At 45.8% G+C, this 13,902-nt stretch overlaps 1 protein-coding gene across 1 annotated transcript; it reads left to right on the top strand.

The window, feature by feature from the left end:
- Positions 1-215: 215 nt before the first annotated feature.
- Positions 216-4,933, top strand: HOXA11 (homeobox A11). The gene is given in 4 exon segments (XM_080975350.1): positions 216-1,052; positions 1,055-1,081; positions 1,083-1,188; positions 2,883-4,933. Coding segments are annotated over 4 exon segments (1,032 nt in total). The 5' UTR covers positions 216-386; the 3' UTR covers positions 3,116-4,933.
- The last annotated feature ends 8,969 nt before the right edge of the window (positions 4,934-13,902 follow it).

Here is a 13,902-nt window from a genome sequence, read left to right as displayed (position 1 = left end):
AGAAAGAGAAAGAAAGAAGGAGAGCCGGACAGAGGCCAGCAGTCTTTTCTGTCCTCCTTACTGTCCACGAGGCCCGCGTGAGTTGCACTTTAGATCTCGTGCTTTTTAGCCAGAAGACCAAAAGTGACGATCTGTTGCTTCCCTTGAGATGGCTACAAAAGAGGAGGGGGCGGGAAAAGCGGGGGGGGGGGAACAGGAGGGAGGGAGAGAAGGAGAGAGGGCCCATACTCGCAGCTTGTCAATTTCAACATTTGGTCACGTGACCAGCGCCTCCCTGCTAAGGATGGGGATAGATTTCCACGTCAGCTTTACGTCTCCAAATTTCTTACTTCACGGATCTGCTTCAAAGAGGCAGCTGCATTAGAGAATCATGTTAAGCTCGGCTAATGCGGAGAGCCCGAGGTAGCCTAATGATGGATTTTGATGAGCGTGTCCCTTGCTCGTCTAATATGTATTTGCCAAGTTGCACGTACTACGTGTCGGGTCCTGATTTCTCCAGCCTCCCTTCTTTCCTGCCCCAGACCCCGTCTTCTCGCCCCATGACATACTCCTACTCCTCCAACCTACCCCAGGTCCAACCCGTGCGGGAAGTCACCTTCCGCGAGTATGCCATTGATCCGGCTAGTAAATGGCACCACAGGAACAACCTCCCGCATTGCTACTCGGCCGAGGAGATCATGCACAGAGACTGCCTGCCCGCCGCCGCCAACACGGCCGCCGCCGCCGCCGCTGCCGCCAGCATGAGCGAGATGTTCGGGAAAAACACCGCCGCCGTCTATCACGGCCACCACCCGGCTACGACAGCCACCGCCGCCGCCGCCAGCGTCTCCTCCAATTTCTATAGCACCGTGGGCAGGAACGGGGTGCTCCCGCAGGCTTTCGACCAGTTCTTCGAGACGGCTTATGGCACGGCCGACAGCCACTCGGACTATGCAGGCGAGAAGAACGGGGAGAAGATGCCCCCGGGAGGGGGAGCCGCTCCGGGGCCGGCCGCCGCCGCCGCCGTCGGCGCAACGTCAAGTTCGGACGGGAGCTGCGCCAGGGACGCGGCATCAGCGGCGGCGGCGGCGGCTGCCGCGAGCGCCGCGGCCTCGGCTGCGGAGGAGAAGGAGCGGCGGCGGCGGACGGAGAGCAGCAGCAGCCCGGCTTCGTCTTCCGGCAACAATGAGGAGAAATCCAGCAGCTCCAGTACGTATAAAGGCAGCGCCCTGGCGCTTTTATGAAGCGGACTTGGAAATCTTAGCGCACCGCCGCTGTTAAATTTTTATATGCTGTTTTATAAGCATATAAGGTTTATGGAAGGGCCTGTAGATTTCCCCCAACAAAACTTTGTTATAAAAGGAGAGATCACGTGGCGGGGACTGAAATTGGCCGTGAAATACCCACCGGCCAATGGATGCCTTTTTAAAACAAAAAAAGAAAAAAAAGGAAAAGTCCCCCCCCCCCTTAAATCATAAAAAAAGAATAAAGAGAGAGAGAGAGGATGTTGGGGAGAGAAAGGCTCTGTGGTCAAACTCTTGAAAATATAATAACGCACGTTTTGCGCCTGTAAATGCACCCAAAAGGGGATTTCTGAGTCCTTTGATATCCATGTAATCCTGTGATTATTTTTCTTCTCTCTTTTTTTGGATTTTTTTTTATAAAAGCCATGTGTTGCCCCAGAAGCCTAGTTAGAAACTTGGATTCAAAGCCATCCCAGTTTTTTAACGATTGCCCGGGAATAGCGTTTAGCAGAAAAACTAGCTGCCTGCACTGTAGCAATATAGTTAAAGCAACAGATTAACCTAAAGCTGGCCTTTTTTTGTCTAAAGGAAGCCATTTTCCTAAGACAATGTGGCAAGTATGTGTTGCCTTCTGCCCAACAGTTTGCTACTTACAATTGCTATTCAACCTGTCACTGCCTGGTTTTATTTTTTTAATGTAGATTTTTCTTGCTCCTCACCCCCTCTCCTTCAAAAGCCTAGGAAAATAGCCTTGTAATGAGCTGTAACAGCAAATGGGGACGTGTTGTGTGTATGTGTGTTTGCAAGGAAATATAGCACCAATATTTAATGTAAAAAGCCTTTAAACATTAAAGGAGGGGGGCTATGAACATTAACCCCAGTGTGGCTATGAAGGAGCGAAAGGTCTTGAGAGAATATAGCAGAGGGGTTAATTTTAAAACACACACACCCCAGATGCGAGTGATAAGATGTAATGAACTAGTGGTTGTCCAAGGCGCTGGGGTACTGTTTTGTTATTTTTAAACAAAAGGAAGCTGCACACAAAAGCAAAACCAAGTTTAAGATTAAAAAAAAAACCTCGGTCAATGTACAGGAGCCCATTTGGCTTCTCAGATCCTGGTGTCATAATGTCCTTCAGGGGTGAAACAAGCGATGAAGCTCCCTATGTCCTCTCTTAAAACTGAGTTGCAAAACTGGGTTGCAAGAACAGTGTCACAGCTGGGTTAGGTTACAGAGAGTCTGCCATCAACCTTCTTAACCTTCCCGCGCCAAGCATTGTATTATTCGGAGACTGCTTGTGCGATGTCCATCTAGATCTTGTGCACTGCAGATTCTGCTGACTAGGGAGTCAGTAGTTTGGACACTGTGGGTTTTAATTTCATAGCATAGCGCCTCAGGTGTACTGCCTGAAGTGATGCTTCGAAGTGAAGATGTTGGGATTTTGGAATATTCCATGCAAATATGTTCCTCAAATAAAGGTCAGGCTAATACAGCTGCAGAACGGAACAGAGCGTCAACTTTATGTAGCTAATAAACAGGCCTTTTCTCAATGGTTCAACCCAAGAATGTCCCTTTATTAAATATGAATTGCAGTCGTCCCCCAGCCCTATCTGATCCCAGACTTAATGGCTTCTGCCTTTTATTTTTGTCATTCCACAGGTGGACAACGCACCCGTAAAAAGAGATGCCCCTACACCAAATATCAGATTAGAGAATTAGAGAGGGAATTCTTCTTCAGTGTCTATATAAACAAAGAGAAACGCCTCCAGCTCTCCCGAATGCTCAACTTGACCGACCGTCAAGTAAAAATATGGTTTCAAAACAGAAGAATGAAAGAGAAAAAAATTAACAGGGACCGATTACAATATTACTCAGCTAATCCACTGCTTTAAAAAACTCGTAGCGTTTTTCAAGATGAGATTAAATTCAGATCTCGCCCATGACAAGGTCAAGCCACAGGGTTACCTATGAGAAGGAGGTGTGCAAAGTGACGGAGGACGCTGGGGAAAAACACCACACTAATATTTTTTTCCGTCCCCATAAAAATGTAAACCAACTGGGGTTTCCCGCTATTTTCCCCTCCCCCCTAAAAAAAGTTCTTCTTAAAGCTCTTGACATATCAACTGGAAACGGTTTACACCCTGGACCCGCATTTCCAAACACGCCACCCCCATATTTTGCTCTGAGGGCAATTTTATACCTCTTACCTATAGACACTGCAACTCATCCCAACGCGGGTTCACACGTGAAAAAGCGGGGAGTGAGTTATTGGATTCGTGTCGGTCTAAAACTATGTTACTTTGGTTTTACTGTGGAACATTGCTTGAAAGGCTACCCATGGCTGCACCGGAGCCTGATGGACTACTGCAAAAGAAAACCTACAGGAGCCCCCGCGACCTCTAAATGCACAGCCGCCGTCCCATCACCTTCCCCTCCTCGACCCTTAAAATGACAAACCTTCCTCCGCAAGAGCGGTTACCCTCTTGACCAAGTTCAAAAAATTTAAGCAGTTGCAAGGCCAATCATAAATGTTTGTAGAGGTGTAGTAGTGTTGAGTCTAACCGTGCTGTTGATAGGGAGTTATGGCGTGGAAGGTTTGACAGTCTCCTTTTGAAACCATTTCAGGTATTAATTCGCCATATATGGTAAGGAAACAATCACTGAAGAGTCAAACACATAGCCACGTGCATTAGCTCTCGTTTAAAAAACCCCAACAAAAAATGAACAACAACTGTCGAAAAGTGGCCATCCCTTTGGAGACAAATCATTATGTTCTTATTTAAATGCTTAAAGAAAATTAAAAACCAAACAAATAAATAAAAGTGCACGGTGGGGTGGAAAGAGAGGGAGAAAGAAAGACTAATCTAATAGCTCCAAAGGGGGAAACCGTAAAAGGAAGCTTCTGGCTTCTGTCTCACAAACTTTCTTCAGGAAATACCTGTGGAGAAGGACAGTTTGGCAAATACCACACAACACTTAATTGGACCCTGGATGTGTGCAATGCACTGAGATCAGATCATTAAAATAACTAGCGTTTTCTTTCCCTTAGAAGCCCAAGCAGAAGGCAAACAATGTAAATATGGTGGATTGGTTTTCAGATCTTTTTGTTCGCTATTAAGTGTCGAAAGCCCTACTTAATCGCTCAGGCGGCAGAATCAAAGAACTGAGAGTTCCCTGGAGTTATTTTAAATATATATAAAAGAAGTATATTTCCCTGCAGGAACCAAAGCGAGAGTGAGAAATAGAGAGAGAGAGAGAACAACGAATTTTAAAAGAAAGAACTATTTAAAAGTCTATATCAGTTTACAAAGGATATTGTGTTTTATTGTAAAAGTCGCTTGCTGTCGAGAATATCTGAATGTATATTTCATACGAGAATGGTGTTTTACAAGACTTGTACATTTTTAAATGATCCGTTTTGGTTGGTATATGTTTTTTTAACGGTCCTTTTCCTTGGAAAATGTCGAGTTTGTCCTTTTTTTAAAAAAAAAATCTTTGCAAGAAAGATAAGGCGACTAGAATGTTGTAAAAACCACCAGCTTCGAAAAGGGACACGATTTCTTTTACACGGTTCACAAAACGCAATACCTTTATATTCCAACACTGTTTGAAGATATGTATCGTCATATATGTAAATACGGTTTCTTTTACTATGCGAAGGTCTTTCGTGGCATGTATACAGTGGTACGGCGCACAACGAAAATAAACATGTGGGAAATTTATAATAATAATAATATTTTTTTTAATCCTTGTGTTGTATTCATGGATATTCCTTGATCTGGGCTCTGAGAGTTTGAATCATGGCTCCTGAATGGGATGCTTTCATGGAAATTCCATTCACCTATTGCTTGTGGTCCTTCAGGATAAGGCAGTGCAACATGTCTGGTATTTATGAATGCGTAGGCAGACTGCAGCGAGCTTGAGGCCAGGTTTCACCGGTTTGTAGATGTGGGAGGGGGTGGAGGATCACTCCTTCAAGTAACTGCAGATTACAGGCTTTATACATTTGCTCACAGGTGTAAAACCTATTAGAAAAGCTGGTGATTTTTTCTGGGCTGGTCCGCTCTTGTTTATCTCGGGCGCCATATTTCTGAACACACTCCTTTAAGTGCTAAGAAATGTTTGTGGCAGGATCTGATCCCCAAAACGGCAATGATAGCGAGGCAGAATGAAGCATATTGGTTGAAACGTGTTGGTTCCTCTGTGGTGACTCCTAGGGAAAGAGGATGGGGAGGCATTCCTCGTGCAAGTGAGGCCCAGATGGGCTGTGTGTGGTTTTCGTTCTTAATCTCTCGAGCGGGGGTGGAAATTAAAAATTAAAAAACAACCCACCGAAGACCTTTTTGAGGATGTGGCATGAGGTTGATTTTCCTCTCTTACACTTAATCAGGAGAGAAAGTACATACTGTTTTCTCCTATTGTTTATTGGCTTTGAACTTCTGTATTGCTTTGGACATCACCCATAACCTTGAGGTGAAGGGCTAACTGGCTCTGGGCTTTTGCTGACAACCCCCACCTAAGCCAGACAGCGTCTGGTCAAAGGAAATGTACAAAGATGAAGCGCAGGGGGAGAGAGGAGAGAGAGAATGGAGCTCACTTGCTTGTTTGTTTATTTGGCTAGCATGCTACAAAGGAATGCAACTCTTAAAAGGGAGAGATAGAAAGATAGATGGAGAGAAAAGAAAGAGAGGGAGAAGACAGGGAGAGGAATAGGCGGGTGGCAATAAATGTTCAGGCAGCAACTTCCTTCGCTAGTTAAAAATTAACTGGTTATTCATCTCTAGGTTGACTCATGGAGTTTCTCCAGTTTTGTGGAGAGGCTGCTGGTGATTTCCTGGCCCAGTTAAAAAAAGGTGGGGGGACATCCCATATGTGTTGCCGGGACAATACAGCTATAAAAGTGCCCTCGACTTTCCCCCCCTCTTCTATTTGCATACTGGGAAAGCTGGGCTATAAACGAGGCGGAGGTTTGTTTCAGCCATCTCTGAGCTGTGGAGGGTAGATCTGCGGAGGGCAATTGTCTGCGCTAGCATCCGTTCGTTTAACGCGGGGCATTTGGAAACCGGCTGGCAGGTCAGCTCTGCGGAGCAACGCTGTTGCCACAAGATGGCGTTCTTCAGATCAATGTCAAAGCCGCAGTGGGAGAAGAGGGGGAGAGGAAGGGGGGGGTTGAAATCTTGGCCTTTGTTCCCCTTGCGTTCTAGGAGCTGCACATTATATTATTTCACTTTCCACGCTCAGATTTGCAAAGGTAAGGTGAAGCCGATTGCTCACTCCTTCACGGAGAAGCACAAGGGTTGAGCCAGGAGCTTCTCTCTCACACACACTCTCAAGGCTGACTACTCCGGGCTTCCAGCGCTTCCAGAGGGTGAGTATTTCCTTTGAGGCTAAGTTTGGTTGATTAAAGAGGAAGCAGCTCTTATCAAGGTGCAGCTGGGGTGACCTCTAGGTCTACTTGCTCTCGATTAAATCCTTTCACGTTTATTTTTATTTCTTTTTGGAAGTGGAACTCCAGGGGTGTGGTGTCTTTTCGGAAAGCCAGTCATTAAAAGGTTGGCTGTGGAAAGTATTGTTTGAAGGCTTGCTAAGTTTAGAGAGCAACTCCTCGAAAGGAGTGGAGAAAAGGTTTTCAGGTTGAAGGTCTGCCAAGCAGCTCACGCGGTGGTGAAACAAGCGTAGGTAGGCCAAGACGGCGGCTTTCTTATAAAAGCTGCATCCCTGGGAATACAGGATTATGGATGTCCACGTTTGTCTGGAGGACGCTAGGTGTCTTCTATCAACTAGATCTATAGCGGCGTAGACTGAAAATGGCAGCTATTGGACTTGAGCTGTGGTTTGCTCATTCCAGTTTGGCCGAGTTCGCCCGCCTATGGTTGGTTTACAGCGATATTTATTAAATGCCTTTTTCTTCCCAGGCAGCGTCACTCTCCTCCACTCTAAGCAGAAGGAGCTGGAAATCGATAGAGCTGGATGTAGAGTAAAAGCTCCTTTCGCTTAACACCCCCACCTCGGAGCGATCTCATGTAAAGCCAATTCCTGGGTGGAGGTTGAATTTAAAATATCTCTGTTGATCCTGTCTCTATTGATCTGCAGCGTACTTGCTGTAGAGATATTCTGAGAGCGGAGCCATAATCTGGAAGGCCTAACCCTTGTATACAATAACAGGAAATTTACTTAACTGGACACTTGGAGCTACGGTCATCAGCATACTTGCTGCAGCGAATTTGCAGGGATCTCGTGTTATGATTATTCTGATCGGGCCAATTACTTAAATAGGATTGAGGGATACCTAGTTTTCTCTAGATTGCTGCCTATACAACATCCAGAGGGGATATTCTTGAGCTTCCTTTCGCGTAAAGCGCCTGGGATCAGATGCTAACGGTGAGAGTTACCAGTGTAGCACCCAGGATAGATTAGGAGGAGCAGTCCTGATTTCTTAAACAGTCGACGAGCTGACCTTGGGATAAATTACAGATTACAGAAGCTCGCGATGCGATTCCCCCCCCCCCCACTTTACCCCACTCAGACAGGCCCAACTTTATTCTAGCAGTCCGCCTGTGGTCTTAACTTCTTCGGCTTGCATATTTTGGTTCGAGTCATGTGTTATGTTAGAAAGTCTCTTATCTTGACTACGCACCGCCCTACTGAACTATGATTTCTGAAGTCCAGTGTTAAAGCTTTACTCGGTTATTAAGTTGGGGTGGAGGAGGCGAGGCGGGAAGACGAAGGGAACTTTCCTTCAGTGTTTATGGAAACAAAGGCAACCGATTCATAGGAGGGAAACGTTCCGCCCAGCAACTTTCTTGCATTTATTTAATCAATTTCTTAGGTCTCATTAGCAAATCATTTCACCAGTCAGCTCCTGCTTCTGTGGTAGTAGCATGGTGTCCTCTTTTCCGAGGGAACTTTCCTCCAGTGCTTATGGAAGCAAAGGCAAGCGATTAATAGGAGGGAAACGTTCAGCCCAAGAACTTTCTTGCTTTTATTTAATCAATTTCTTAGGTCTCATTAGCAAATCACTTCACCAGTCAGCTCCTGCTTCTGTGGTAGTAGCATGGTGTCCTCTTTTCCGAGGGAACTTTCCTCCAGTGCTTATGGAAGCAAAGGCAAGCGATTAATAGGAGGGAAACGTTCAGCCCAACAACTTTCTTGCTTTTATTTAATCAATTTCTTAGGTCTCATTAGCAGATCACGTCACCAGTTACCTCGTGCTTCTGTAGTAGTAGCATGGTGTCCACATAAAATGATAAAAATTTAAGCATAACAAACTCAAATGAGAGGTTTTCCCCTTCATTTTAACAACAACAAGAAGAAAGAAAAAGAAACCAGCAAAAATGAATAAATACGTGTATTCAGAAGCATACTTTTTTAGTTTTGGTTGCTTCTCTTTCTTTCATTTCATCCAAAAATATAAATAAAAAACAGGTTTCCACAGTGGTTAGTCTCTAGATATCCTCTGGTGGTAAAATTAAGTTTGCTGTAGATCTAGGTCAGAAAGCAACCTTCCTTGTAGCTGATTCCTTATATTCACTCTTCCCCACCCGCTTCGATTTCTAATAAGCTGGGATAGCGTGCTTGGGGGAAGAGGGTGAAAATGACTCTACGTTTATAATATGCTACGATTGCTTTTTCGCACACAAGCACGCCTAAGGGTCTTTAAAGAGGCGTCTTCCACTTCGACGTCTGCTTCAGATATCTAGTATTCCCCATCCCACCCCAAATCTGTGCAAAGGAAATGCCTCTGAGAACGAACCATGGCCGAACTTCAATATAATTTTATATTATAATTTTACGCTGTAACTTAGAAATGCAAATAGATATCCCTCCGCGAACAGCTGCTGCCTCCTAGTTTGAAATAGTGTGCCAAACTCACGTTGAAAAGAAAAGAAGCAGCATAGGTTCAGACATGCGCCTCGCTTTGACTTCAACATATTATTGCCTGGCCTAAATTATTCGAAGGGAGAAATCCAACTTTGCTGGAGTCAGATCAATGCACTCTCTCCAGATTTCGTTGCTACGTGCACAACATAATGGGCTACTAGAACCAGACGGGAGTCTACGACGGAAAATGCTAGATACGTGTCTGCTAGCCTGGAGCTAGGCTTGCTAACCCAGAAGTGAGTCGCATTAAATTCAATAGGGCTTCAAGTCTCAGGTTAAGTGTGCGCAGGATTGTAGTATTTAATAACTTTCTTATGCTCCGGATCCTCTAGCTTAGGCCTTGGAATGGCCTTATTTTGAATGTGAGCCCCACTGAGACCTGAAAAGACTTGTGCTCTGCTCCCATTCCTTAGGAGACGTTGATTTGGGAGAGATGCCCTTGACTTCAACTGAATTTACGTCCAAGTAAATACGCATTCATATACGTCTGTGGTCCCAGCCACTCTCGCGCGGAAGGATGTCCTATTGAAACCAGCAGGACTTCCTTCCCGACCGACGCGTTTAACACTGGGGTGCCAGGCTGCGATCCTGCGCTCGGTTGCCCGCACATAAATCCCATCGCTATCAGAGAGAAGAAGGAAGGTAGTCACCAGCAAACCGGTGAGCAGGATTTCAGCCAGACCAGAATCCCAGCTGCCAGGGAAAAAAATGGGCTTAAGGTGCAAACGAAGTCCAAATTTTAAAGGAAATAAATCTCCCAAACCCGATCGTCGCTCACTCTTTACCCTTCAGGCCCTCTCCCCCCTTCCCCCCTCCTTTTAACCTGAAAGAATTTCGAAGCGAAGATAAAAAATTACTTCGGTAGTCGTTTGACACCTTTTCTTGGCGCAGAGATGCAGTTCTTAAAACGCCTGATGGAAAGCCGCCTGTTTGGAAATTTTTCCAGAGGGAAAACTGCCTTGGCACACAGTCACATTCTTGACAACTGACACTTTTAATATTAAATAAGTGCGCACTGATTGTATTAATTTGGGTGGAGATTTACAAAATGCAATCTGCGGCTATATATTTAAAGGCAGCCAGCCTTCCGACTCCCATGATAGCTTTTACACTTTTTCCTTCCTCTCCGCGCCCCCCCCACCGCCAGCCCCTTCCCCGCAAAACCTCAATTTACCCATGTCAGAAATATAAAGCCCGTTTTAATTAGCATACAAAATAGCATCCCTTTCTTAACAATGTTGTACCTTTTTAGTTCCTCCTGAAAATAAGTAGCGGATAAATCATTCTCTTCAGCGAGTGGGATTTTAAAGGAAGAGAGACAGAAAGTGGTAGGGGGGGAAATCCCTCCTTCGATCTAACTTGGCTTAAGTTATTGTGTCTTCCTTAGCCCTTCCAGTCTTTTTAAATTTTCAGTTCAAACTCATAAAACAGCCTAACGACTGTACTAATGCAGCCATTATATTTCTTTTGGACCAATAACTGTGGTGTTGTTGTTGTTGTTTAAAAAATTAATAGGATATCTGTGTCTCCGCAGTGTACAAAAGCTCGTCTCCCCACCCCTCACCTCAAACTACCAGCCCTTTGGGTGGCTTCTGAGAGCCTTCGGTCCATTCCATAACTCAACTAAGGAGACTCTAGGCTTTGCCGACCCACATGTTCCAGCGCAACCTGGTTGTAGAGCTGGTGGGTTGTTTGCTGGTGCTTAACCCGCCAACCCTCCACCCACCCACTTCCCAATCTCCCAGACGAGTTTGTTGGCAGGAGCAGAATGAAAAAGCAGTCATTTCTCTTCTCTCCCTCCCCCCCGCCCCGCGCGCCCTGCATAATAGTCTCAAGAAATGCTATAAAGTCCTGGTTAATGTCCGAGACACATTGTTAAGTGTTTAAAATGTTACCGCTACACACAATGCACGCCAAAGTAGTTTAGTTTGCTCTAGAATTGACCATTATCTTTTATAGTTAAAAATCAAGTGCACATTATTAGTTTTACTTCACTGGCTTTGACGATGCTTTTGGCCTTGTTAGCGATTAAAGAAAAAGGCGCCGAGAGCCGAGTTCACGAGCACCTCCTCGCGCGGTCCAAAAGCTTCCCCGAGTCAAATGCTAGCCTTCTCTTTACCATTGACCTCCCCGGGCTTTGGATCCGGCCCTGGGTGCCTTGACCATCAAAGCCCAGACGCTTTGGGTCCCACAAACGCAACCATAAAAGGGGGCCCTGGATACGAGGTGCTGCTTCCTTATTGCCTTATACTTTGAGTGAAAAGGAACCAACAGTACCCTTGATTGCAGAGGGTGTGTGTGTGTGTCCAGCTGCAAGCGGTTCTAACCTGAAAGAGAAGAGGTTTCAAACCATTTTCCTAGCCCCGCTCCTCTGGTTTCGACCGCCAGTTTCCCCTTCGAGTCTTCTCTTGAATCTTAAGAGCAGAAACCGAGTCTTGCTGGGATGGATCCGACCAAAGGTCCAATTGACCTCCAAAGTGGCCCACGGGATGCCCCTGGACCTCTTTGAAACGGGAAATGGTCAGTCGCCCGTGCACTTATAAGGTGCGAATTCCCGTATCTCCAGGTTTTTCGCCTTCGCTAGACTCACGAATCGGCTCGACCTTCACTGTAGCACTTATTTAAAGAGAGGAATGGCGGAAGGGAATTCTTTCCATTGGGATCTATAGATTCGCAATCTTTTTATTTAAACTGGGGGGTGATTATTATTTTTAAACAGACTTGTAGTATCTTTCCTTTATTGGCCAACGGACCCTTCCCCAGGTAGACGGCTGTTGTTGTTGTTGCATAAGTAGCAAGATTTTTCAAGGCATGCGCTTCATTTCTTTTGGATCTGGCAGATGAGGGGTGAAGGCGGGGATCAACACACCGCACAGAGGGACGAGATTCCCCCTTCTCGAAGTTTTGATCTACCTGATTTTAGCCCCTCCAAGTCCTGGGAAAGGCGAAGGTGGGCCGTGCGCGCGGGTCCCATTTCACTGCGAGGAGATCTGCTGTTACAACTCTAAGCCCATTGATAATACGTTTCCAATCTGCTAGCCCATAAAAGTGCTCCTTATATGGCATTAATTTTGCTGGAAGTCATATTGCCCTCCTAGGAATCTGATAAGAACTTGTTCCTCACACATTAACACAGTGTAAGTTAAGTCGAGTTGGGGAAACACGGACAATATTACTCCAGGGTGTGGGGAAGGCGGCTCTTCTTATAGGCTGCTGACCCCCTGCCTCTGGTTGTTCTGCCTCCATGCTTAACTTGTGCTGGAAGCCAGCAGAAGTGAAAAACCCAGGGTGCAATTCTTGGCTGGTGGGAGAGGAGATGAGAGGTGAGGGTGATGGGTATGGCAGTGGTGGAAGTGGCTTAAGAAGGACGTCTTGCCTTTCCATAAAGATTTTACGGGCCCGGCAAAGTTGCAACTATCTCTGCCAGGCTTCCCATCCGACAAGCCAGAAACCTCAGGAGGCCTCCTTCGCGTTAACTTGCCTAGGAGAAAACTCGCGTTCTGTGTCCTGCTGCCTTCTGAATGTTTTAGAAGCTAAGCGGAGGGGAATCCCAGAAGTAAGGGAGGGAATTTCCCCACTTTTGTAGGCAAACCCCGGACATTATTAGGCATGCGAGGCTTGGCAGATCAACCCTACCCTACCCACCCCTCCATGGTGTGGAAAGGGGGCAATGTGCGGAGTGGCATATGAGCATTTTGCAGGACTCGCCCTGCATTGTATGAAAGCCAAGGGTATGCCGTGCCAGAGAGAGAGGGTATATCTGAAAGCCACCCTCTCTGCAGCACTCACTACACCGAAGGCTTGGTCAGGAAAATAAGGCAGCGCCTTTGCCTCCCGATTCCCTTGGCATTCTTAGCGCTTTTGAGGGCTTTATGGACGAGGGAGTGGGTGCCAAAACGGAACCGAGCAGAAGATTTACAACACAATATTGAATTGTTCAAAAGAATATTCCTACTCGCTTGGGAGCAGAGACAGGCGATCATTTAAATCCTACCAGCTGGGGCGGTTTGGAAGAAGAGATACTTAACGCAGGGATTTGTAACCTAAAAAAAAAAAAAAGTTAAACAAATATTTGTTTTCTTTTCTTAAAAAATAATAATTCTAAAAGACTCCATGGACAATAAGAGATGTTATTTGTCTCAAGTTTTTATTATTTCCAAACAACGTGTGCCAAGAACATGAGAGACAGAGAGGCAGAGAGAGAAGTGGAGCCCTTCTTTCGCTCTCTCGCCCCATTATAAAATCTATCTATCTGCCCCCGTCTGCCGGTCTCACTCTCTTGTCTGCTGGTTGTCTACCATCTCCGCCACAATTACGAACTGGCTACACAGTTTTGTCTAACAGTCCTTTTTAGCCTTTTATGGGTTGAGAATGAGGATATTTTGAGATAATTTGCTTGTGGCGCACTTTTGAATGTATAGTGGGTGTGTGATTATTATGCTCCCCCTTGGGGGCGAAAAAACGAACACTAACCATTAGAATTTAATGTTAATCTGAGGATATCTCGCATCCACTTTCTGTGAGACCTTTTGCTACCCTCGTCCCTACAAGACACACCAGATATTTCTGCTTCGCATGTTAGTTTAAGACCAGATACGGAAGACTTCGATACAATACTTGCTTACTGGGTCAACAAAGATGGGCTTATATTGTTACTGTTGCTTCTGCGGCGCTAGACAGGAATATTTCACAGTGGCGCTCCTCAGCCTCTCTGCCAGGCGGGGGTTCACTTCTGAGCCGGTATTTCTATATGTACACTTAGCTGAAAGTAAACCCACCCATCCCACACTGAACACAG

This window comes from Podarcis pityusensis (genome assembly GCF_964106645.2).
Source record: "Podarcis pityusensis genome assembly, chromosome: 12".
In the NCBI taxonomy this organism is placed as follows: Eukaryota; Metazoa; Chordata; class Lepidosauria; order Squamata; family Lacertidae; genus Podarcis; species Podarcis pityusensis.
The sequence above is the reverse complement of the archived record's forward strand: the minus strand, read 5'-3'. Positions and strand labels throughout refer to the sequence as shown.